The sequence below is a fragment of the Macaca nemestrina genome, chromosome 18, assembly GCF_043159975.1.
Source record: "Macaca nemestrina isolate mMacNem1 chromosome 18, mMacNem.hap1, whole genome shotgun sequence".
Lineage (NCBI taxonomy): Eukaryota > Metazoa > Chordata > Mammalia > Primates > Cercopithecidae > Macaca > Macaca nemestrina.
This window is the reverse complement of record NC_092142.1, coordinates 27,439,208-27,465,745: the sequence shown is the minus strand read 5'-3', so window position 1 is coordinate 27,465,745 and position 26,538 is coordinate 27,439,208. Positions and strand designations below refer to the sequence as shown.

General features: G+C 48.6%; 1 protein-coding gene across 8 annotated transcripts; it reads left to right on the top strand.

Annotated features, from left to right (window-relative positions):
• Positions 1 to 1,117: 1,117 nt before the first annotated feature.
• Positions 1,118 to 17,327, top strand: LOC105482872 (CLN3 lysosomal/endosomal transmembrane protein, battenin). Of its 8 annotated transcripts, XM_011743287.3 has the most exons (16): positions 1,118 to 1,496; positions 1,682 to 1,803; positions 1,957 to 2,035; positions 4,729 to 4,825; positions 5,502 to 5,573; positions 6,432 to 6,511; positions 6,632 to 6,717; positions 7,530 to 7,602; positions 7,690 to 7,833; positions 10,188 to 10,300; positions 11,684 to 11,730; positions 11,811 to 11,879; positions 11,974 to 12,029; positions 12,158 to 12,251; positions 16,729 to 16,869; positions 16,971 to 17,327. In XM_011743287.3, exons 2-16 carry the CDS (start codon positions 1,758 to 1,760, stop codon positions 17,088 to 17,090), a joined length of 1,317 nt encoding a protein of 438 aa, XP_011741589.2. In that variant the 5' UTR covers positions 1,118 to 1,496; positions 1,682 to 1,757; the 3' UTR covers positions 17,091 to 17,327. The 8 variants fall into 8 exon arrangements, with proteins under 8 accessions (XP_011741589.2, XP_070940430.1, XP_070940431.1 ...); XM_071084329.1 differs by having other exon boundaries at positions 1,118 to 1,803; XM_071084330.1 differs by lacking the exon at positions 7,690 to 7,833 and having other exon boundaries at positions 1,119 to 1,496.
• The last annotated feature ends 9,211 nt before the right edge of the window (positions 17,328 to 26,538 follow it).

The window sequence follows — 26,538 nt, the reverse complement described above, 5'->3', positions numbered from 1 at the left end:
CATACCCTCCTTCTCCCCTCTCCAGCCCCACTTTCCTATTCCAATTAGGGCAATTGGATGAAATCACAGCATCAGAATCTTAGGCCTTAAAAACATTTAGTCTGGCCAGGTGCGGTGGCTCACGCCTGTAGTCCCAGCACTTTGGGAAGCCAAGGCGGATGGATTGCTTGAGCTCAGGAGTTTGAGGCCAGCCTGGGCAACGTGGCAAAATCCCGTCTCTACAAAAAATACAAAAATCAGCTGGGCATGGTGGTGCGCACCTGCTGTCCCAGCTACTCAGGAGGCTGAGGTGGGAGGATCACCTGAGCCTGGGAGGTCAATGTTGCAGCAAACCAAGATCCTGCTGCTGCACTCCAGCCTGGGCAACAGAGCAAAACCCTGTCAAAAAAAAAAAAAAAAAAAAAAAAAAAAAAAATCTGGTCTAAGCACCACCTTTGATGGAGGCAGGAATCCTGCAGCAGCCTGGAGCCAACCCAGTGGCCCTCTGGTGCTCTATTTCTTATCACTATACAGGTCTCTAAAGTCACCTTTATGTGTAACATTGTATGATCGTCAGCAATTTTCCAATTTTTTTCACACCTATATATGTGTCTCTTCTTTTCTTTTTTACTTTTTCTTTTTTTGAGAGAGGATCTTTTTTTGAGAGACGATCTCACTCTGTCGCCCAGGCTGGAGTGCAAGTGGCATGATCATAGCTCACTGTAGCTTCACCTTCTAGGCACAAGTGATCCTCCCACCTCAGCCTCCAAAGTACCTGTGACTACAGGCATGCGCCACCACGCCCGGCTAATTTTTGTTTTATATGTATATATATTATACATATATATAGTTATATATATATTTGTACCTTGGTTTTCTGATCTGTAACACCAGGGGTTGAAGTGCTGTGATATTTTTTGGTTCTAGGATAATTTGGAAATAGGGATCTCTTAACATCTTGGATACTGCTAATAGATAATTCATGAAATCCCCTTAGATGGGTATTATGTTTATTTAGGTCTCTAAAACAATTTGTAAAGTCAACAGATGGGGATAAGAATGACCTGAAGCTAGTCGTCTTTGTTCGAAACCAGAAACACTCCTGCCTCAAAAAAAACAAAAAAAACCCAAAAAAAAAACCAAAAAAAAAAAACAAAAAGGGAAGAGTAGGCAGGTCCATATTTGTTTCTGGCAAGTGAGTGCTGAAGGAAAGGAACTGAAGCCTCCCACAGCCATAACTGGTCCTGGCAGGATACCGTCTCGGTCTTGAGCGCCACTGATCTAAGGTCATAGCTCTGCTTGCTGCTCCCACCCGCTCCAGTTTAAAACCTGCGGTTCCAAGGTTCTCCGGCCCCTCCCTTTCTCACGCTCCGAAGCCGAGAAGGCCCAAAGCGAAGATAGAGAGGACCCGGAAGTAGGGAAAACCTCTGAGCACGTGATGGGGGAACACGCGGGTGCTGTCACGTGATCCGACAGCCGGCCTCTGCAAAGTGCAGAATGTTCTGCTGCTCTTAAAGGTACAGGCCGCAGGGTCCCTGCTGTAGACGGGGCGGGGGCAGAGTGCGATGGGTGGGGCGTGGTGGGTCGTAGGGCGCTCGAGATGGAGCCCCCAGCTTCCTTGATGGATCGCGGGGCGCGAGTGCCCCAGACAAGCCGGAGCTGGGACCGGCAATCGGGCGTTGATCCTTGTCGCCTGTCACAGACCCTCATCCCTCCCGTGGGAGCCCCTTTTGGACACTCTATGACCCTGGACCCTTGGGGGACCTGAACTTGATGCGATGGGAGGCTGTGCGGGCTCGCGGCGGCGCCTTTCGGATTCCGAGGGTGAGTAATCCGGCCCACCCTCTTGGAGCGACCACCTCTGGCTCGCAGCCCACCTGAGGGGAGTGGGAGCTGACTCGGCCCCGGGAGGAGACGCATGGGGCCGTCGTGCGCCAGAGAGTGGGTGGGGGTCATGCCCTCTTCTCGCTCTCCCAGGTGAGGAGACCGTCCCGGAGCCACGGCTCCCTCTATTGGACCATCAGGGCGCGCATTGGAAGAACGCGGTGGGCTTCTGGTGAGTGGCCTGAGAGTTCAGCAAGTGACAATGGCGTGGGAAGAAGGAAGTGACAGGAGGAAAGGGGGAAGAAGGAGTTAAGCTGCGCAAAGGAGCTGAACCCACAAATATTTACTGAATCCACTGGTTTGCCCGGGGGCAGCATGTAAAATTTCCAAACTTCACTCCTTATCATCTTCGGGATTTAGCCAGATCCTCATACCATCTGTTGGATTATTTACTTTTTTACTTCAACCAATTCAGCCTTAAAGTTTTTTAATGCACATATTTTTTAAAAGAAAACTTTAAATCACGACTCCACATGGAAAACCAGCATTTTCCTAATGAACGTTTAAATAAATGCATCACTACTAAAACTTTTATTTTTTAAATTTATTTTATCTTATTCTTTTTCTTTCTGAGACAGGGTCTTGCTCTGTTGCCCAGGTTGGAATGCAGTAAAGCAATCACAGCTCACTGCAGCCTAGAACTCCTGGGCTCAAGTGATCCTCCCACCTCAGCCTCCAGGTAGCTGTGATTACAGGCGTGCACCACCTCACCTGGCTAATTTTTTAATTTTTTTATAGAGATGGGGTCTCACTGTGGGACCTGGGCTGGTCTCAAACTCGTGGCCTCAAGTGATCCTCCTACCTCAACCTTCCAAAGTACTGAGATTGCAAGCATGAGCCACCATGCCGGGCCTGAACCTTTTTTTCATTTAATTTTATTTTTGAGACAGAGTCTCACTCTGTCACCCAGGCTAGAGAGCAGGGGCACGATCTCGGCTCACCAAAACCTCCGCCTCCCAGGTTCAAGCGATTCTCCTGTCTCAGCCCCCTGAATAGCTGGGATTACAGGCACGCGTCACCAGACACAGCTAATTTTTTGTATTTTTAGTAGAGATGGGATTTCACCATGCTGGCCAGGCTGGTCTGGAACTCCTGACCTTAGGTGATCCGCTTGCCTCCACCTCCCACAGTGCTGGGATTACAGGTGTGAGCCACCGTGCCCCGCCCTGAAACTTTTAAAAAGGTCATCCATATACCTTCTAAAATCATACAAATACCAAGCCTCCGGAAATACTTCTAGCATTAACCTAAACATTGAGGACTTGGATCCTCCACCCACTTCCGGACTGGGTTAGAAGTGGCTTCCCATATACTGTTTGGAAGAGTCACTTAACCTCTCTGACCCTGGTTCCTCTACAGTCAAATGGGAAGAGTAGTATTATAGTTCTACTTCGAAGTCTTGTGAAAAGGCCCCTAATGAAATCTCTGGCACCGGACCCAGATTCCCTCCCATCACTGAGTGCAACTCTGGGAGATGAGAGTAAACAAACAGAACCTTTCCTGAATCCTAAAGGCCTTTGGTCTTATCTTGTTTTGATCCATATAGCATTCTGTGGGGGGGATAGTCAGGAGATAAATTTGTATCCCTATTTTGCACATGAGTAGACTGAGACTACTAAACAGCAGACTTGGTGCTTGAACACAGTCCTTTTGGTTTCGAGCCCCAGGATTTTTTTTTTTTTTTTTTTGAGATAGAGTCTCAAAAAAGCAGAATCTTGGCTTACTGCAACCTCCGCCTCCCAATTCAGGCGATTCTTGTGCCTCACCCTTTGAAGTAGCTGGGATTACAGGCGTAAGCCACCATGCCCAACTGATTTTTGTATTTCCAGTAGAGACGGGATTTTGTCATGTTGGCTAGGATGATCTCGAACTCCTGGCTAGGATGATCTCGAACTCCTGGCCTCAAGTGATCTACCGGCCTCAGCCTCCCAAAGTGCTGGGATTACAGGTGTGAGCCACCGTGCCCGACTTCCCCAGGATTTTTTTTTTTTTTTTTTTTTTTTTTTTTTACTGTACTGCAGTGCATCAGAGGATGAGAAATGCCCCAGGAACTGAGTCACAGTGGGAGCTCAGAGGAGAGAGTGGTCATGGAGAGCTTCTGGGAGAGGCCTGGGAGGCTGGAAGTGAATCCAACTCTGTGATCCCAAAGCCCCTATTTCTTCCTCTTTTTTTTCTTTTTTCTTTTTTTTTTTTGAGATGGAGTCTCACTCTTGTAACCCAGACTGGAGTGCAATGGTGCAATCTCGGCTCACCGCAAACTCTGCCTTTCAGGTTCAAGTGGTTCTCCTGCCGCAGCCTCCCAAGTAGCTAGGATTACAGGCATGTGCCACTTCTCCCGGCTAATTTCATATTTTTTACTAGAGACGGGGTTTCTCCATGTTGGTCAGGCTGGTCTCAAACTCCCGACCTCAGGTGATCCGCCTACTTTGGCCCCTCAAAGTGCTGGGATTACAGGTGTGAGCCACTGTACCCGGCCTCTTCCTTTTTATTTTTTATTTTTGTAACAGGGTCTTGCTCTGTCACCCAGGCTGGAGTGCAGTGGCATGATCACAGTTCACTGCAGCCTCTAACTCCTGGACTCAAGCAATCCTCCACCTCAGCTGCCCAAGTAGCTGGGACTACAGTTCGAGCCACCACACCTGGCTAATTTTTTAATTTTTTGTAGAGATGGGGGTCTCACTGTCTTGCCCAAGCACCAAAGCCTGTATTTCTGACCCCCACACTGAATGAAGATGGGATCTGGTGATAGAGGGAAAAAAAAAAGAGGGAGCTGATTGAAGGGCACAGGTAAGGGGAGGTTTGGCACAAAGGCTACAGATGGCTGCAGGATCAGGAGGGAGCTGAGACCTGTCCTGCTCCTTCCAGGCTGCTGGGCCTTTGCAACAACTTCTCTTATGTGGTGATGCTGAGTGCTGCCCATGACATCCTTAGCCACGAGAGGACATCAGGAAACCAGAGCCATGTAAGTGACTCTCTACCACCACTACCATGGTTAGTCCCTGTGGGAAGATGAGGGCGTGGGACAGAGGCCCCCTTGAAAAACTCATGGAATGGGGTGGCCAAGGGATGGCACGAGGTGGGGTAAAGTTTCCAGTCTCTGGCTGGGCACAGTGGCTCACACCCATAATCCCAGCAGTTTGGGAGGCTGAGGCAGGCAGATCACTTGAAGTCAGGAGTTCGAGACCAACCTGGCCAACATGGTGAAACTCCAACTCTACTAAAAATACAAAAACTAGCTGGGTGTGGTGGCACACACCTGTAGTCTGAGCTACTCAAGAGGCTGAGGCAGAAGAATTGCTTGAAGCCAGGAGGCAGAGGTTGCAATGAGCCAAGATCATACCACTGCACTCTAACTTGGGCAACAGAGTGAGACTCCGTCTCAAAAAAAAAGAAAACTCTTGAATGTGTTATCTAAACAAAGTCCATTTACAGGGCCATCTGTGGCCTGTGGTCTAGTAGGGTGAGACTCATATGGAAACCCCCTCTTCATTGTGCATGCAGAGACACTGAGGTCCTGAGAGGTCAGTCACTGCCGACCCAAAGCCGTCCTTCAATTGAAGGCAGAGCTGGGCTGGGAGCTGGCTCTGGGTGTCTATCCCTGTGCTTCCAGGGTGAAAGACATCGTTTTCTTCCATCAGGTGGACCCAGGCCCAGCGCCCATCCCCCACAACAGCTCATCACGATTTGACTGCAACTCTGTCTCTACGGCTGTGCGTACTAATCTCACCTGGTCCTCTCCTGACCCAGGGCCCCTGGGTGTATAGACCCCACTCCCAGCCCTTCACTACCCAACTGGGACTGTCATGATTAAAACCGTTGAGACCTGGGCTGGGCGCATTGGCTCACACCTGTAATCCCGGCACTTTGGGAGACCAAGGTGGGAGGATCACTTGAGCCTAGGAGTTTGAGACCAGCCTGGGCAGTATAGTGAGACCCCATCTTAAGGAAAAAGAGGAAAAAAAGGGTATATGTAATAATCGAGACCTTAATATAATTTCTGAGGCTGAGGCGGGCAGATCACTTGAGGCCAGGAGTTCAAGACTAGCCTGGCCAACATGGTGAAACCCCATCTGTACTAAAAATACAAAAATTAGCCAGGTGTGGTGGTGCATGCCTGTAATCCCAGCTACTTGGGAGGCTGAGGCAGGAGAGTCACTTGAACCCAGGAGGTTGTAGTGAGCTAAGATCGAGTCACTACACTCCAGCCTGGGTGGCAGAGTGAGACTCAGTCTCAAAAAAAAAAAAAAAAAAAAAAAGATATATATACATATATATAAAGTTTCTGAGCCCTTTCTGTATGTAGCATATATTAGCTCATTTAATCCACACAGCAGTCCTGTGAGCTAGGCGCTATGATATCCCCATTTTCCAGATGAGGAAACTGAAGCTGATAGAATATAAACTCTTGACACACAGCTAAGGAGTGGCAGAGCTGAGACTTGAACCCAGGTGTGCCTGACCCCAGAGCCTGTGTTTGTAGCAGGCCAGCTCCTACCTCTCCTTGGCCACGTGGTTGGGAGGGTTGTCCCCTGGAACCTCTGGGGTCTCACTCCTTTCTCCTGTCCCAGGCCGTGCTCCTGGCAGACATCCTCCCCACGCTCGTCATCAAATTGTTGGCTCCTCTTGGCCTTCACCTGCTGCCCTACAGGTCTGGGTGGGAGTAGCAGGAGGCAGGGCAGGCAGGAGCTGAGAATGGGGAGGCTGGGAGGGCTGAGATGCTGAGAGTAGAGACTGACTTTCCCTCTCTCTTCCGTTCTGGCCCCCTCAGCCCCCGGGTTCTTGTCAGTGGGATTTGTGCTGCTGGAAGCTTCGTCCTGGTTGCCTTTTCTCATTCTGTGGGGACCGGCCTGTGTGGTGAGTGTGCGGTTCTGTGTCAGATGGGGGTCCCTGAGGAACCGCATCAGAGCATTTGTGGGAAGAGTCTCCCCAGCCTCCCAGAGGAAAGAGATTCATTCTGTCACCGTCAGAAGCCTGCTAGGGCTATCAGCAGTAGGAGATGGGATACTGGGAAAATTTGAAGGGGTAGGCAGTGGAGGAGATGGGAGAAAATGGATGAATTAGACGGAGATTGAGGTGAACAAAGTCAAGACTCTGTGATGGGTCAGGCACGTTGACTCATGCCTATAATCCCAGCATTTTGGAAAGCCGAGGCGGGCGGATCACCTGAGGTCAGGAGTTTGAAACCAGCCTGGCCAACATGGAGAAACCGTGTCTCTACCAAAAATACAAAAATTAGCTGGGTGTGGTGGCACGAGCCTGTAATCCCAGCTACTCAGGAGGCTGAGGCAGGAGAATCTCTTGAACCTGGGAGGCAGAGGTTGCAGTGAGCCGAGATCACGCCACTGTACTCCAGCCTGGGTGACAGGGCGAGACTCCATCTCCAAAAGGAAAAGAAAATAAAAAGAAAAAGACTGATGGAGGGGCAGAGCCATCAAGGGTGCATGTCTGCTCCTGGTCTGATAACTGGGTGGATGGAGGTGCCACTCTTCATGAAGGGACACACAGGGGAGGGGGACTCTGCTTCAGACCTGGAACCTGGCCTGTACGCGAGATCTGTTGGAACCTCTATGAGGTGATAATGGAGGAGGCCATGGCCAGACACCTTAGGGGCCTGGGCGATGTGGCAAGGCGAGGTGTTACCACCCCGTTGCTTGTCCTCCCCCCAGGTGTGGTCTTGGCTAGCATCTCATCAGGCCTCGGGGAGGTCACCTTCCTCTCCCTCACTGCCTTCTACCCCAGGTAAGCAGGTGGAGCAGGGAATGTGGGGAGAGGCTGTCATATGGTCGGCCTTGGTCCTCCTGAATGTTCCTGTGTTCTCCTTCCCAGGGCTGTGATCTCCTGGTGGTCCTCAGGGACTGGGGGAGCTGGGCTGCTGGGGGCCCTGTCCTACCTGGGCCTCACCCAGGCTGGCCTCTCCCCCCAGCAGACCCTGCTCTCCATGCTGGGTATCCCTGCCCTGCTGCTGGCCAGGTGAGCTGCCCTGAACTGGGAGGGAGAGGGGTCCAAGGAGAGAAAACTTGGCCATGGCCAGGCGTGGTGGCTCACGCCTGTAATCCCAGCACTTTGGGAGGCCAAGGAGGGCGGATCGCCTAAGGTCAGGAAACCAGCCTGGCCAACATGGTGAAACCCCGTCTCTACTAAAAATACAAAAATTAGCCAGGTGTGTTGGCGGGTGCCTGTAGTCCCAACTACTCAGGAGGCTGAGGCAGGAAGATGGTTTGAACCCTGGAGGCAGTGGTGGCAGTGAGTTGAGATCTCACCATTGCACTCCAGCCCGGGCGACAGTAAGACTCTGTCTCAGGAAAAAAAAAAAAAAAAAAAAAGAAAGAAAACTTGATTATGATTGCAACCTTCAAGTCCCTACCTTGCTCTGAAGGGAGGTGGAATCTGGACTCTGATAGCCCCACGTGTGAGTCCTGGAGCTGCTACTTTTTTTTTTTTTGAGACGGAGTCTCGCTCTGTCGCCCAGGCTGGAGTGCAGTGGCGCGATCTCGGCTCACTGCAAGCTCCGCCTCCTGGGTTCACGCCATTCTCCTGCCTCAGCCTCCCGAGTAGCTGGGACTACAGGCGCCCACAACCGCGCCCGGCTAATTTTTTGTATTTTTAGTAGAGACGGGGTTTCACCGTGGTCTCGATCTCCTGACCTTGTGATCCGCCCGCCTCGGCCTCCCAAAGTGCTGGGATTACAGGCGTGAGCCACTGCGCCCGGCCAAGCTGCTACTTTTTAGCTGTGTGGTGTTGAACAAGTTACTCCACCCCTCTGAACCTTCAGTTTCCCCATATCTCAAATGGCAGTCATTCTTGCTTTCCTGGGAGGTGATGAGGGTAATGCATTCAGCACAGTGTGGTTCCCAAGGTGATTAGAAATAGGATGAGGGTGGACTTTGATTAGTTCTTTTTTTTTTGAGACAAAGTCTCGTTCTGTCACTCAGGCTGGAGTGTAGTGGCTGGTGTGATCTCAGCTCACTGCAACTTCGGTCTCCCGGGCTCTAGTGATTCTCCTGCCTCAACCTCCCACGTAGCTGGGACCACAGGCCCATGCCACCATGCCTGGCTAATTTTTTATATTTTTAGTAGACACGGGTTTCACTGTGTTGGCCAGGCTGGTCTTGAACTCCTGACCTCAAGTGATCCACCTGCATTGGCCTCCCATAATGCTGGGAATACAGGCGTGAGCCGCCATGCCTGGCCTGATATAGTTCTTGTATTTTCATGCATATTAGGAAGCACTTTGGCCAGGCATGGTGGCGGGGTGAAACCCGTCTCTACTAAAAATACAAAAATTAGCCAGGCTTAGTGGCACTTGCCTGTAGTCCCAGCTACTCGGGAGACTGAGGCAGAAGAATCGCCAGGAGGCAGAGGTTGCAGTGAGCCGAGATCATGCCACTGCACTCCAGGCTGGGCAACAGAGCAAGACTCATCTCAAAAAAAAAACAAAAAAAAAGGAAACACTTTGAACTAGCCAATCACACCTGACCCTTCACAAGATTAGTGCTTAGGACAAGTCCAGGTAGAAAAAGTGAGTCCATTTAAAGGAAGATATTAAGTAAATATATATATATATACACACACACACACACACACACACACACACACACACACACAGGAGGAATGTGGATATGGCAAATAACATGAAGCCAGAACCTAAGTGACTAAAATCGAGGAAGTTCTGGCCTAGCACAGAGTGAACGTATAATTAATGGGAACTAGAGCAACCATTAGAATAATAATGGCCAGAAAACAGAACTGACTCGCTTGATATGAGCCAGCAGTCCAAATGAGGGCCTGCTGAGCATAGTGGCTCATGGCTGTAATCCCAGTGCTTTAATAGACTGAACCTGGAGGACCACTAGAGGTGAGAAATTTGAGACCAGCCTGGGCAGCATAGCGAGATTCCATTTATACAAAAAATGGAAAATATGAGGCGGGCTTAGTGGCAAATGCCTGTAGTCCCAGCTACTTGGGAGGCTGAGGCAGGAGGATTGCTTGAGCCTGGGAGGTCGAGACTACAGTGAGCTATGATTGCACCACTGCATTCCAGCCTGGGTGATGGAGAAAGACCCTGTCTCTGAAAAAAAAATCACAACAAAACAAAGGCCCATGAATAGGAACAACAAGGAGATAAATTCAGCTCCAAAGAAGGAAGCCTTTGTCTACAATTGGGGCTCTCCCGCACACTGTAGGCACCTTAGAGGCAGTGAGCTACCCATCTTTGGAAGTGTTCAAAGGTAGAGGTGTTCCCTGGGAAAAGAGTGGCCTAGACAGTCCCTGGGGACCTTCCCAGCCAGTAGGGTTCTCTGACCCTGCCTTCATCCTACTCCTAGCTATTTCTTGTTGCTCACATCTCCTGAGGCCCAGGACCCTGGAGGGGAAGAAGAGGCGGAGAGCTCAGCCCGGCAGCCCCTCATAAGAACCGAGGCCCCGGAGTCGAAGCCAGGTAGGAGACACCCTTAGAGAGGTCACTTTCTCTCTGGGTTTGGCCTTTTCCTCTCTGCAATGGACAGAGTTATGAAGGGAAAGAGAGTGAGTGTACTGGTTATGGGAAAAGCCTTTGTCTATTTGAGAAATACTTGTTGAGGCCCAGCACAGAGGCTCACGCCTATAATATCCCAGCACTTTGGGAGGCTGAGGCAGGAGGATCTCTTGACCTCAGGAGTTTGAGTCCAGCCTGGGCAACAGAGCAAGACCCTGTCATAAAAAAGAAAAGAAAGAAAGAAAAGAAAGGGAGGGATGGAGAGGTATTAAGTGAGTACTTACCATGTGCCAGATATTCCAATCACAAGTGCTGAGGTCCTGCGGTGGGGATAAGCTGGGATGTTCTAGCTCAAGTGATCCTTTGGAAGTGTTCAAAGGGATAAGCTTGAACCAGGAGGCGGAGGTTGCAGTGAGTCGAGATTGCACCACTGCACTCCTGCCTGGGCAACTGAGTGAGACTCTGTCTCAAAAAATAAAAACAATTTAAAAAGAGATATGAAGAGGTCTCACCTGGTTAGCTTTTTTTTTTTTCCCATCATGGTAAAAAGTATGTATATTACTCGAAGTTTACCATTTTATTATTTTTTTATCTTATTTTATTTTTTTGAGACGGAGTTTCACTCTTTTTTTTTTTTTTTTTTTGAGACGGAGTCTCGCTCTGTTGCCCAGGCTGGAGTGCGGTGGCGTGATCTCGGCTCACTGCTAGCTCCGCCTCCCGGGTTCACGCCATTCTCCTGCCTCAGCCTCCAGAGTAGCTGGGACTACAGACGCCCGCCACCGCGCCCGGCTAATTTTTTGTATTTTTAGTAGAGGCGAGGTTTCACCATGGTCTTGATCTCCTGACCTTGTGATCCACCTGCCTCGGCCTCCCAAAGTGCTGGGATTACAGGCAGAATTTCACTCTTGTTGCCCAGGCTGGAGTGCGATGGCACAATCTCAGCTCACTGCAACCTCTGCCTCCCGGGTTCAAGTGATTCTCCCGCCTCAGCCACCTGAGTAGCTGGGATTACAGGCACCCGCCACCACACACGGCTAATTTTTGTATTTTTAGTAGAGATGGGGTTTCTCCATGTTGGCCAGGGTGATCTTGAACTCCTGACCTCAGGTGATCCGCCCACCTCAGCCTACCAAATTGCTGGGATTACAAGCGTGAGCCACTGCGCCCAGCCATTTTAACAAATTTTAACATTTTAACAATTCTTAAAATTTGTTACATCCAATCCAGTGGCATGTAAGTCACTTCCCACTGTTGCGTGGTCTGGTTAATTCTGTCACACCCGGCGCCTCTTTGCCGAGTCTTCAGTGTGAAAACTTCATCTGCCCTTCTCTTTCTGTTCCCCTGCAGGCTCCAGCTCCAGCCTCTCCCTTCGGGAAAGGTGGACAGTGTTCAAGGTTCGGATGATGGCTGGGGTGTGTCCCCATGGGGGTTGCTCACCTCCGGGCCCCCCACTTACATCTTCTGCCTTTTCCAGGGTCTGCTGTGGTACATTGTCCCCTTGGTCGTGGTTTACTTTGCCGAATATTTCATCAACCAGGGACTTGTGAGTGAGGGGTGCTGGGAGGGGTGTGGAGGTGGTGACTGGGGCTGGGACCCACACAGCCCCGTCCATCTCCCCTGTCTGGTCTTTGCTGCAGTTTGAACTCCTCTTTTTCCGGAACACTTCCTTGAGTCACGCTCAGCAATACCGCTGGTAAGAGGAGCGAGGGCGGTGGGCTGGGAGGGCGCCGTGGTGATGGGGCTGCCCTGCTCAGTAGGGACCCCGGGGAGTGGGATGGTCCCTGGAGGAGCCTCCTCTCCTACTTCCTACCCTAACCTCAGGTACCAGATGTTGTACCAGGCAGGCGTCTTTGCCTCCCGCTCTTCTCTCCGCTGCTGTCACATCCGTTTCACCTGGGCCCTGGCCCTGCTGCAGGTACCAAACCCCTGCCCCTCACTCCGTTCCCACCTTGGCTCCCAGCTTCCCCAAACTCCCCTGCTTCCCACTATCAGTAGGAAGTGTAGTTTTTTTTTTTTTGTTTGTTTGTTTTTTGAGACAGAGTCTCACTCTGTCGTCCAGGCTGGAGTGCAGTGGTGCAATCTTGGCTCACTGCAACCTCTGCCTCCCGGATTCAAGTGATTCTCCCGCCTCAGTCTCCCGAGTAGCTGGGATTACAGGCGCCTACCTCCATACCTGGCTAATTTTTGTATTTTTAATAGAGGTGGGGTTTTGCCATATTTGCTGGTCTTGAACTCCTGACCTCAGGTGATGTGCTGGCCTCAGCCTCCCAAAGTGCTGGGATTACAGGGAAGTGGAAATTGTACACTATCATTTCTTAGCACAGGGAACCGAAGTCCAGCAGGGCTCCATGTAAAATGTATAGCCTCAGGAGCCAAGTACTCAGCCACTGAGTGACTTAGGGCAGGTCTCAGAACCACTCTGAGCTGCAATTTCCTCATGTATAAATTGGATGTGGCCAATACCTATTTTTCAGAGTAATTGTAAGAAATAGAGATGAAAGAAAGAATGGAAGAACAAGGTTTTGTATTGTGTGTGTGTGTGTGTGTGTGTGTGTGTGTGTGTGTGTGTGTGTGTGAAGCCGTGTGGTGATTGGGCTGGGCCAGGTGGCTCATACCTGTAATCCCAGCACTTTGGGAGGCTGAGGCAGGTGGATCATTTGAGCCTGGTAGTTCAAGTCCAGCCTGGGCAACATGGCAAAATCACATCTCTACAAAAGTTAGCCAGGTGTGGTGGTGCACACCTGTCGTCTAGGAAGCTGAGGTGGGAGGATCACTTGAGCCTATGAGGTCAAGGCTGCGGTGAACCAAGGTCATGCCTCTGCACTCCAGCCTAGGCAACAGAATGAGACCCTGTCTCCCGAAAAACGAAAAAAGAAAGAAAAAGTCAGGACCTTCCTCTGTCGCCCAGGCTGGAGTACAGTGGCATGATCATAGGTCACTTACCTCATGCAAAGAGACAGGCTTTCAAATGATGTTTCTAACTATAAGAAAATGCGCAGTTCCTTTATTCTAGATAGTTAATTATAATAGAATTGGTGACTTTGTAGTCAATGGGTTATTTATCTTAAGGGTGGTGAGCAAATTCCACTGCCCTTGGTAAACAGTAGTTTACAGCTTTAAGGGCACAAACACCCTTCCTTACAACAGTCTAATAAAAGGAGTTTCATATAACCAGTATTCATTGTTTCAAGGTTACAAATCCACAGTCCCTGGAGGTCACTGTTACAATAAACCGTCAACTGTGACAGGAAAGTCCTCTGCCCTTGAAATTTAGGAACTCCGCCAGTGGTGGTTCACACCTGTAATCCCAGCACTTTGGGAGCCGGAGGTAGGCGAATCACCTGAGGTCAGGAGTTCGAGACCAGTCTGGCCAACACAGTGAAACCCCGTCTCTACTAAAAATACAAAAATTAGTCGGGCATGGTGGCATCTGTCTGTCATCCCAGCTACTCACTAGGCTGAGGCAGGAGAATTGCTTGAATCTGGGAGATGCAGGTTGCAGTGAGCTGAGATCGCACCACTGCACTCCAGCCTGGGCCACACAGAGCAAGACTCCATCTCCAAAAAAAAAAAACCTTAGGAATTCAATTCTGTGATAGCAAAATACAGAAATAGAGATTATACTTTAGGCCAGGTGTTGTGACTCACACCTATAATCCCAATGCTTTTGGAGGCTAGGGTGGGGGGCGGACTTGAAGCCAGGAGCTTGAGACCAGACTGGGCAACATAATGAGACCCCCATCTCTAAAAAAAAAAAAAAAAAAACAGGCGGGAGAATTGCTTGAGCCCAGGAGTTTGAGAGAGCAGCCTGGGTAACGTCATGAGACCCCATCTCTACAAAAAACAGGGTGTGGTGACATTCACCTGTAATCCCAGCTACTTGGGAGGCTGAGGCAGGAGGATCGCTTCAGCCCAGGAGTTCCAGGCTGCAGTGAGCCATAATCATGCTACTGTATCCCAGCCTGGGTGAGACCCTATCTCAAAAAAAAAAAAGAAAAGAAAAAAAAAATTACACTTTAATATTATGGCAAAAGCATGTAAATATCCTCCAACTTTCTGCCTTATTTATCTGAGCAGTGCAGCAAGCCCAGGGTTTGTACCCACAAAACCCCAGATTTATAACTTGGGGTGCTTCTAGATACCACTGAAATATGTAGCTTATGGTTTTAAGCTACATGTTTTTAGCTATAATTTTTTTTTTTTTTTTGAGATAAAGTCTCGCTCCATTGCCCAGGCTAGAATGCAGTGGTGCAATCTTGGCTCACTGCAACCTCTGCCTCCCACATTCAAGCAATTCTCAAGCCTCAGCCTTGCGAGTAGCTGGGATTACAGGTGCACGCCACCACGCCCAGATAATTTTTTGTTTTGTTTTGTTTTGTTTTTTAGAGACAGAGTTTCGCTCTTGTTGCTCAGGCTGGAGTGCAATGGCGTGATCTCAGCTCACTGCAACCTCCGCCTCTGGGATTCAAGCGATTCTCCTGCCTCAGCCTCCTGCGTAGCTGGGATTACAGGCACGTGCCACCACACCTGGCTAATTTTTGTATTTTTTAGTAGAGATGGGATTTCGCCATGTTGGCTAGGCTGGTCTTGAACTCCTGACCTCAGGTGATCCACCCACCTTGGCCTCCCAAAGTGCTGGGATTACAGGCGTGAGCCACCACACCTGGCTAGGGGTGTGTCCTTTTTAATGCTCAGCTTTAAGTCCACCTCAGATTTAATGAATCAGGACCTCTAGGGTAAGCCCTGCTTGGGGCATTTGTACCTAGATCCCCAGGCGATGTTTACGTGTACGAAAAGTATGAACCGCCAGGAGGTGGCCTACACACCGCACAAGAGGCAACGTGGCATGGTCAGGGCTAGGAGAATGGCACCTCCCTGAGAGACTGGGATACAGAGGTGGGACCTACACCCTGGGGTGGGGATCAAGGAGGCTTCCTGGCCAAGTGCGGTGGCTCCTGCCTATAATCCCAGCACTTTGGGAGGCTGAAGCAGAGGGGCAGCAACTGCTTGAGGCCAGGAGTTCAAGCCCAGCTGAATAGGATGCCCGCCTACTCCCACCTTGTTTTACCGTAGTGAACCAGTGGTTTTTCAAACAGGGGCAGTTTTGCTGCCCAGGGGATGTTGGGCAACGTCTGCAGGCATTCTTTGGTTGTTTTTTTTTTGAGACGGAGTCTCGCTGTGTCTCCCAGGCTGGAGTGCAGTGGCGTGATCTCGGCTCACTGCAAGCTCCGCCTCCCGGGTTCACGCCATTCTCCCGCCTCAGCCTCCCAAGTAGCTGAGACTACAGGCGCCCGCCACCACGCCCGGCTAGTTTTTTGTATTTTTAGTAGAGACGGGGTTTCACCATGTTAGCCAGCATAGTCTCGATCTCCTGACCTCGTGATCCACCCGCCTCGGCCTCCCAAAGTGCTGGGATTACAGGCTTGAGCCACCGCGCCCGGCCTCTTTGGTTGTTACAACTAAGGGATGCTATGGGCATCTAGCGGGCAGAGGCCAGGGATGCTGCTAAATGCACTGCTGTACACAGAACAGCCCTCACCACACAGAACGACCAGCACCAAATGCCAAGAGTGCTGCAATTGAGAAATCCTGGTTTCAATGGTCCCACTTCCTTTAGGAAGCCTCCGGGTTTTTTTGTTTGTTTGTTTGTTTTTTGAGACAGGATCTTGCTCTGTCACCCAGGCTGGAGTACAGTGACACAGTCATAGCTTACTGCAGCCTCCACCTGCTGGGTTCAAGCAATTCTGCTCAGACTCCCGAGTAGCTGGAACTACAGGTGCATGCCACCACGCTCAACTAATTTTTAAATTTTTTATAGAGACAGAGTTTTGTTATGTTGCCCAGGCTGGTCTCAAACTCCTGGCCTCAAGTGATCGTCCCACCTCGGTCTCCCAATGTGCTGGTATTACCTGCATGAGCCACCACACCAGGCTGAGGTTGGCATTTTTGGGTTTTTTTTTTTTTGAGATGGAGTCTCTCTCTGTTGCCCAGGCTGGAGTGCAGTGGTGCAATCTTGACTCACTGCAGCCTCTGCCTCCCAGGTTCAAGCGATTCTCCTGCCTCAGCCTCCCAAGTAGCTGGGACTACAGGACCACTACACCCAGCTAATTTTTGTATTTTTAGTTGAGATGAGGTTTTACCATGTTTAGCAGAGACCAGGCCAGGCTGGTCTCGAAATCCTGACCTCAGGTAATCTGCCTGCCTCAGCCTTCCAAAGTGCTGGGGATTACAGGTGTGAGCCACCACCCTGGGCTGGTGTTGAGATTTTATCTAGGCCTGGCAGCCCTCTCCTTCACCAGTATCTCCTAGAACCAAGGGCCCCTGGAGGAGAGGTCCCCTCTCCCTCCCTGCCCCACCCTGGGCCCAGGCTCAGCCTCTCCCTCTGCTCACAGTGCCTCAACCTGGCATTCCTGCTCGCGGACGTGTGGTTCGGCTTTCTGCCAAGCATCTACTTCGTCTTCCTGATCATTCTGTATGAGGGGCTCCTGGGAGGCGCAGCCTATGTGAACACCTTCCACAACATCTCCCTGGAGGTCAGCACCGGCCGGGCAAGGGCTGTGGGTGGCCTGTCCAGGGACACCCAGGGCAGGGATGTCTGGGACTGAAGCCTCACCCCTGCTCTCTGCCTTCCCAGACCAGTGATGAGCACCGGGAGTTTGCAATGGCGACCACCTGCATCTCTGACACGCTGGGGATCTCCCTGTCGGGGCTCTTGGCTTTGCCTCTGCACGACTTCCTCTGCCAGCTCTCCTGATACTCAGGATCCTTGGGACGCAGGTCACACTCACCCGTGGGCAGAGGGGCAGGTCACATACCCAGACCCACCCTAGAGCCCCTCCACGAACTGTGCTCCTGGCCTTTCCAGCAGGGCTGGGAGTAGGGAAGGGCTGAGACCTTGTTCCCCTTGCAGGGGGCCTAGCCATTGTCTCCCGCTCAGGGAGCTTCTTCCTGGCATCATGCCCTCTGAATAAATGCCGATTTTATCCATGGACTTCTTGTGCTGTTTTTGTCTCTAAAAAGAAAATACTTTTATTATGAAAGTAATACATGACCACTTTCCTATATATAGACAGCATCAAGAAGGTATGTCAGCAGATTCCTCTCTTTTTGTTTGTTTGTTTTGTTTTTTTTTTTTGTTTCGTTTGACAAGAGTCTCGCTCTGTCGCCCAGGCTGGAGTGCAATGGTGCCATCTTGGCTCACTGCAGCCTCCACTTCCCGGTTCAAGCAATTCTCCTGCCTCAGCCTCCCGAGTAGCTGGGACTACAGCTGTGCACCACCACGTCCAGCCAGTTTTTATATTTTTAGTACAGATGGCGTTTTGCCATGTTGGCCAGGCTGGTCTCAAACTCATGACCTCAGGTGATCCATCCGCCTTGGCCTCCCAAAGAGCTGGGATTACAGGTGTGAGCCACTGTGCCTGGCCTCTGCCATTTTTAGGCCTTATGTATTCATTCATTCATGCATTCATTGTATGGTACAATCTATAAACAATCATGTTGGACATTCTTTCCAGCATGAAAGTTTCCAGAGAAGTGGAAAGAATTGTGCAGTGAATCACCCTGAGTGTGCACTACCAGGTTCTATGTTAACATTTTGTTACAGTTGCTTTATCATGTAGTCCAGCCCCCATCAAATCTATCTGCTCACTGTTCCATCACACCCTGCTGAGGCATTTTATTTTTTATAATTTTTTTTATTTTTAGAGACAGGGTTGCACTCTGTCACCCAGGCTGAAGTGCAGTGGCACAGTCATGGCTCACTGTGGCCTGGACCTCCTAGACTCAAACAATTCTCACACCTCGGCCTCCCAAGTAGCTGGGACTACAAGTGCACGACACCAAGGCCGGGTAATTTTTTTTTTTGTAGAGATGCAATCTTCCTATGTTACCCAGGCTGATCTTGAACTCCTGAGCTCAAGCAATCCTGCCTCTGCCTCCCAAAGTACTGAGATAACAAGCATGAGCCACTGCTCCTGGCCTATAGTCCTCTTATTAGGTACAGTTTATATACACAGTAAAAAGTATAAATTGTTACATATTTTTACAGTAAACAGAGTCTGGACCAGGCGCCATGGCTCACGCCTATAATCCCAGCACTTTGGGAGGCCAAGGCGGGCACAGGCGGATCACCTGAGGTCAGGAGTTTGAGACCAGCCTGGACAATGTGACAAAACCCTGTCTCTACTAAAAATATAAAAAATTATCCAGGTGTGGTGGCATGCACCTGTAGTCCCAGCTACTTGGAAGGCTGAGGCACAAGAATTGCTTGATCCTAGGAGGCAGAGGTTGTGGTGAGCTGAAATTGCGCCACTGCACTCCAGCCTGGGTGACAGAGCAAGACTCTCTCAAAAAGAAAGAAAACTGAGTCTGGCTTAGTGTTTCTCATACTTCATTGTTGCCCTTTCTAATATATTTACCGTATTTGAACCTAACAGTACTTTTATTTACTTAATAGTTTTCATTAAAGCAACTAACCTTTAATATAAATTCAGTTATTTTAAAGGGAAGCATCATTATTAAAATCATGAGTTTGAGGTGATATATATGTATTTTCTACTATACTTTAAATAGTTATGTAGCTATTGGAGTTTAAAATGAATATACAAGTTCCCCCTAAGGCTACTCCATCACAACCGGTGATGTTTGTGGGCCCAGATCTAGGAAATGCTGACCCACTGGTTAATAGCATGGGCTTTGAGGGCAGAAGGAACTGACTTTCAGGTGCCAAACCTGCCATTCACTAGCTGTATGACCTTGGGCAAGTCACTTCACCTCGCTGCACCTCAGTTTCCTGATCTCTCCAATGGGATAATAATAGCACCAGCACTTCATAAGGTGCTTTTGGAAACTACATGAGATCACGTCAACACCCAATAAACATCAGCTCTGATCATGCTATGATATGACTCCTGCCTCTCACCTTTGCATTGCATTATACCCATGTTTCTCAAGCCTTAGTGTGCACTGGAGGCCTTGTTTTTGTTTTTGTTTTCTTGGAGACCAAGAGCCTTGCTCTGTCACCCAGGCTGGAGTACAGTGGCATGATCATGGCTTACTGCAGCCTCAACCTCCTGGGCTCAAGGGATCCTCCTGCCTCAGTCTCCTGAGTATCTAAGACTGCAGGCACGCACCACCATACCTGGCTAATTTTTATATTTTTGGTAGAGATGGGGTTTTACCATGTTGTCCAGGCTGGTCTTGTACTCCAGAGCTCAAGTGATCCACCCACCTTGACCTCCCAAAGTGCCAGGATTACAAGAGTGAGCCACTGCGCCCGGCCCTGCCTGGCTAATTTTTAAATGTTTTCTGTAGAGACGAGGTCTTGCTATGTTGCTGAGGCTGGACTGGAACTACTGGCCTCAAGCAATCCACCTGCCTCAGCCTCCCAAAGAGCTGGGATTATTATTCATGAGCCACCACACCCAGCCACAATGTTTTATTTATCCATTTGTTAGTTGATGGATATTTGGGTTTCAATTTTTTGACTTACTATGAATCATGCTGCTATAAATGTTCGTATAAAGTTTTTGTGTGGACACATGTTTTCCATTTCTCTCGGATAATATCAAGGAGTGGAATTGCTGGGTCGGTGGTAATTTTGTTTGATCCTTTGAGGAACTACCATACTGTTTCCCAAAGTGGCTGCAATTTTACATTCCACTGGCAGTGTAAGAGGACTCTAATTTATCCATGTCCCCACCAATACTTGCTCTTTTCCATTCTTTTTCCACTGCAGCCTCCACCTCACCGGTTCAAGCGATTCCCCTGCCCTTTTTTTTGTTTTTGTTTTTGAGACAGTCTGCTCTGTTGCCCAGGCTGGAGTGCAGTGGTGTTATCTTGGCTCACTGCAACCTCAGTCTCCCGAGTTCAAGTGATTCTCCCACCTTAGTCTCCCAAGTAGCTGGGATTACAGGCATGCGCCACTACACCCGGCTAATTCTTGTTTTTTGTTTTTTCAGATGAAGTCTTGCTCTGTCGCCAGGCTGGAGTGCAGTGGCACAATCTCTGCTCACTGCAGCCTCTGCTCCCAGGTTCAAGCTATTCTCCTGCCTCAGCCTCCCAAGTAGCTGGGATTACAGGCGCCCACCACCACACCCGGCTAATTTTTGTATTTTTTATGGAGACAGGATTTCGCCATGTTGGCCAGGCTGGTCTCCAACTCCTAAACTTAGATGATCCGTCGTCCTTGGCCTCCCAGAGTGCTGGGATTACAGGCATGAGCCACCGTGCCCAGCCTCTTTTCTGTTTTTTTGTTTTGTTTTGTTTTGTTTTGGTTGGCTGGTTTGGGTTTCATTATCGCCTTTCTAGTGAGTGTGAAGTGGTGTCTCATTGTGGTTTTGATTTGCATGTCCCTGGTGACTAATGATGCTGAGCATCTTTCCATGTCCTTATTGACTGTATGTATAGTTCTTTGAGAAATGTCTACTCAGATCTTTGCCCATTTTTAAATGGGATTGTTTGTCTTTTTTTATTGAAGAGCCAGAGATCTGAAGTCTTTTTGAGTTGTGAGATTTCTTCATATATTCTAGACAGAAGTCCTTTATAAGATACATGATTTGATTCTCCCATTCTGTATTGTCTTTTTACTTTTTTGATATTGTCTTTTGGTACGGAAAGACACTTATTTTGATGAAGTCCAATTTATCTATTTTTTGTTTGGTTGCTTATGCTTCTGGTAACATACCTAAGTGGGAGCCAGGTGTAGTGGCTCATGCCTGTAATCCCAGCACTTTGGGAGGCCAAGGTGGGAGGTTTGCTTGAGACCAGGAGTTCGAGACCAGCATGAGCAACATAGCAAGGTTCCATCTCTGTAAAACATTTAAAAAATGATAAAATGAGGCTGGATGTGGTGGCTTACACCTATAATCCCAGCATTCTGGGAGGCAAGAGGACAACTTGGGCCGGGAGTTTAAGACCAGTCTGGGCAACATGGCAAAAACCTGTCTCTACCAAAAAATAAAATAATAATAATAATAATAATAATTATTTTTATTATTATTATCCAGGCAAGGTATGCCTGTAGTCCCAGCTACTTAGGAGGCTGAGGCAGGAGAATTGCTTGAGCCCGAAAGGTGGAGCTTGCATTGAGCTGAGATTGAACCATTGCACTCCAGCCTGGGTGACAGGAATGAAACCCTGTCTCAAAAAATAAAATAAAATAAAATAAGCAGGGTGTTGTGCTGCATACCTGTACTCCCAGTTACTCAGGAGGCTGAAGTGGAAGGATCACTTGGGCCCAGGAATTCGAGGCTGCAATGAGCTATGATCATACCAATGCACCCCAACCTGGGCACAGAGAAAGACCCTATCTCTTAAAAAACAAAGAGGGGCTGGGCACGGTGGCTCACACCTGTAATCCCAGCACTTTGGGAGGCCGAGGCAGACGGATCACGAGGTCAGGAGATCGAGACCATCCTGGCTAACACGGTGAAACCCCATCTCTACTAAAAATACAAAAAATTAGCCAGGCGTGGTGGCAGGCGCCTGTGTTGTCCCAGCTACTCGGGAGGCTGAGGCAGGAGAATGGTGTGAACCTGGGAAGCAGACAGAGCGAGACTCCACTAAAAAAAAAAAAAAAAACAAAAAAAAAAACAAAGAAACAAACCCCACACACATCTAAGAAACTGTTGCCAAATCCAAGGTCATGAGGATTTACTCCTATATTTTCTTTTTTCTTTCTTTCAGTGGGGTAGTACTGCCCCCTAGGGTCATTTTGGAAGCTTGTTTGTGGGGGCTTTGATCTCACCGTGAATGCGACAGTGTCCTTAAAGGGAGAGAGCAAAGCCATCCTGCCATGCATGGTATGGTCCTGGATGAAGAGAGATTCTTCTACATTTTAGTGGTTTTTTAATATCCACCCCCGGACATCCAACAATGTGCTAAGAATCTAACTTCATTTTACATTATATATGAACCAAAGTTTTTTTTTCTTTCAGTATGGAGTCTTGCTCAGTCTCTCAAGCTGGAGTGCAATAGTGCGATCTCAGCTCACCACAACCTCAGCCTCCCAGGTTCAAGCAATTCTCCTGCCCCTGCCTCTTGAATAGCTGGGATTACAGGCATGCACCACCACACCTGGCTGATTTTTGTATTTTTAGTAGGGAAGGGGGTTTCACCATGTTGGCCAGGCTGGTCTTGAACTCCTGACCTCAGGTGATCCACCCACCTCAGCCTCCCAAAGTGCTGGGATTACAGGCGTGAGCCACTGTGCCCAGTCTAAACCCAAAGTATTTCTTACTTGGTTTTAATATACATTGAATTTTTCAAGAATTCAACTATCACGTATTAGTATGAACTAAATGTTTGGGTCCTCCTGCCAAACGCATATGTTGAAGCCCCAATGTGATAGTATTTGAAGGTGAGAAGGTGAGGCTCTTGGAAGGTAATTGGAGCTAGATTACGTCATGAGGGTGGGAGACTTCATGATGGTATTAATGCCCTTGCAGAAAGAGAACGAGACAAGTAATCTCTTTCTCCACCAAGTGGTGATACAGCAAGAAGGCAGCTGTCAGCAAACCAGGAACAGAGCCCTCACCAGACACCAAATCAATTTTGCCAGCACCTTGATCTTGGACTTCCCGCCTCCAGAACTGTGAAAAATAAATATTGTTTTTTAAGCCACCCTGTTTATGGTATTTTGTTATAGCAGCCTGAGCTGACTAAAATCTCAGGTCATTGAAGGAAGATGTATTTTGCTTCATTGGGATCTTTACCAAGAGTTGTTCGCTGTACTTGGACAATTCCTTTACTGAAGGCAACACACATAGTAAAATCCATTGCTTACCAGCTGCACTGCAGTGCCTCAGTCACCATGATTCTAAGTATAAAAATGATAAGTATAGGCCAGGTGCAGTATCTCACGCCTGTAATTTCACCAGTTTGGGAGGCTGAGGCACTTGAGATCAGGAGTTCGATTCCAGCCTGGCCAACATGGTGAAACCCTGTCTCTACTAAAGATACAAAAATTAGCTGAGCTTGATGGTGGGTGCCTATAATCCCAGCTACTTGGGAGGCTGAGGCAGGAGAATCACTTGAACCCAGGAGGCAGAGGTTGCAGTGAGCTGAGATCATGCCATTGCACTCCAGCCTGGGCATCAAGAGTGAAACTCCATCTCAAAAAAAAAAAAAAGAAAAAATCTAGCTACTAGCTATATGCTATTTCAAGATGTGTATAAATATCATTATTATACAGAAATATTGAAAAGCAATTAATAAAAAACATCAGGCCAATACCAACTAAAATGAAGTTGGAAAAGCTACATTAATATCAGAAAAAATAGACTTTCACACAAAAAGTATTACTGCAGATAAAGAGTGTCATCTCATAATAATAAAATAGTCCCAGCCTGGCCAACATGGCAAAACCCCATCTCTACTAAAAAATACAAAAATTAGCTAGGTGCGGTGCCACGTGCCTGTAATCCCGGCTACTTAGAAGGCTGAGGCAGGAGAATCGCTTGAACCTAGGAGGTGGAGGTTACCGTGAGCTGAGATCATGCCAGTGCACTCCAGCATGGGTAACAGAGCAAGACTCCATCTCAAAAAATAAATAAATAAAAAATAAAATATTCAATTCAACAGGGATGTATAACAAAAACTACTCTGGGCCAGGCGCGGTGGCTCAAGCCTGTAATCCCAGCACTTTGGGAGGCCGAGACGGGCGGATCACGAGGTCAGGAGATCGAGAGACCATCCCAGCTAACACGGTGAAACCCCGTCTCTACTAAAAAATACAAAAAAACTAGCCGGGCGAGATGGCGGGCGCCTGTAGTCCCAGCTACTCGGGAGGCTGAGGCAGGAGAATGGCGTAAACCCGGGAGGCGGAGCTTGCAGTGAGCTGAGATCCGGCCACTGCACTCCAGCCTGGGTGACACAGCAAGACTCCGTCTCAAAAAAAAAAAAAAAAAACTACACTGTACGTAATAATAAAAGTTTAAAACATATGATGTAAATATTGAAAAAAATGTTGATACAAGCTTTATTTATAATGTGGCCAGGTATGGTGGCTCACACCTGTAATCCCAGCACTTTAGGAGGCCAGGGTGGGAGGATCACCTGAGATCAGGATTTCAAGACCAGCCTGGCCTGGTCTCTACTAAACATGATGAAACCTCGTCTCTACTAAAAATACAAAAATTAGCCAAGTGTGATGGTGCATGCCTGTAATCTAAGCTAATCCGGAGGCTGAGGCACCAGAACCTCTTGAACCCGGGAGGCAGAGGTTGCAGTGAGCCAACATTGTGCCGCTGCACTTCATCATGGAGAACACAGTGAGACTCCATTAAAAAAAAAAAAAAAAACAGGAGAATGGATACATTGTGGTATCATCATTCAGCTGAAAACCATTCAGGAATTTAAAAAGAATGACTGCACCAGGCGCGGTGGCTCACGCCTGTAATTCCAGCACTTTGGGAGGCCGAGGTGGGCAGATCACCTGAGGTCAGGAGTTCGAGACCAACCTGACCAAAATGGAGAAACCCCCATCTCTACTAAAAAATACAAAAAACTAGCCGGGCGAGGTGGCAGGCGTCTGTAGTCCCAGCTACTTGGGAGGCTAAGGCAGGAGAATGGCATGAACCCGGGAGGCGGAGCTTGCAGTGAGCTGAGATCTGGCCACTGAACTCCAGCCTGGGCGACAGAGCGGGACTCCGTCTCCAAAAAAAAAAAAAAAAAAAAAAAAAAATGTAAAATTAGCCAGGTGTGGTGGTGCATGCCTGTGATCCCGGCTACTTGTGAGGCTGAAGCAGGAGAATAGCTTGAGGCAGGGTTGCGGCGAGCCAAGATCACGCCATTGCACTCCAACCTGGACAACAAGAGCAAAACTCTGTCTCAAAAAACAAACAAACAAACAAACAAGAATGTCCTACCATACTGGTGCACTTCACATGGATGAATCGCATAAGTATTATGGTCAGCAAAAGAAGCCAGGTATAAAAGAGTATATGCCTTAATTTCTGTTTATATGAAGCTCAAGAACCAGCAAAACTGGCCAGGCGCAGTGGCTCACGTTTGTAATGCCAGTGCTTTGGGAGGCTGAGTCAGGATGATTGCTTGAGGCCAGGAGTTTGAGACCAGTCTGGGAACATAGTAAGGCCCCTATGTCTACAAAAAACAAAAACCCCACAAAAAACATTAGCTGAACTTGGTGGTATACACCTGTGGTCCCTGCTACTTGGGAGGCTGAGCTAGGAGAATCCCTTAAACCCAGGAGTTCAAGGCTGCAGTGAGCTGGGATCTCACAATTGCACACCAGCCTGGGCAAGAAAGTGAGATCTTGTCTCTAATAAAAAAAAAATCAAAAACAGGCAAAACTAATAGAAGACGATAGACACCAAACCAGTGATTGATTAGTGCAGTTGGTTCATTTAGCTATATGTATGTTGTCTTTCAATAATTACAATAATGGGCAGGGTGTGTGACTCATGCCTGTAATCCCAGCATCTTGGGAGGCTGAGGCAGGCAGAGCACTTGAGGCTAGGGGTTTGAGACCAGCCTGGCCAATATGGTGAAACCCTGTCTCTACTAAAAATATAAACATTAGTTGGGTGTGGTGGTACATGCCTGTAATCCCAGCTACTCCAGTGGCTGAGACAGGAAAATTGCTTGAGCCTCGGAGGCGGAGGTGTCAGTGAGCAGAAATCGTGCCACTGCACTCACGCCTGGGCGACAGAGCAAGGCTCTGTTTCCAAAGAAAAAATTTATAATAATAAATTGAACATGTACTATGTGAAATGCACTGAGGGGGATACTAAGACATTCCTGTCTTCAAGGTACTCGAGGTCTATTTGAGAAAATTAAACACAAAGCAAAATACAATAAAATTGTGTGTGTCAGAAAGTTATGTTATCCGTGAATTTCAGTCTTTTTTTTTTTTTGAGACGAAGTCTCTCTGTTGCCAGGCTGGAGTGCAGTGGCGTGATCTCGGCTCACTGCAACCTCCGCCTCCCAGGTTCAAGTGATTCTCCTGCCTCAGCCTCCCGACTAGCTGAGACTACAGGCACGCGCCACCATGCCCAGCTAATTTTTGTATTTTTGGTAGAGATGGGGTTTCACCATGTTGGCCAGGATGGTCTCGATCTCTTGACCTCATGATCCGCCCACCTCAGCTTCCCAAAGTGCTGGGATTACAGGCATGAGCCACTATGCCCAGCCCGAATGTCTTTTGAGATATCTATTTTAGAAAGGGGATATTGAAGCCAGGA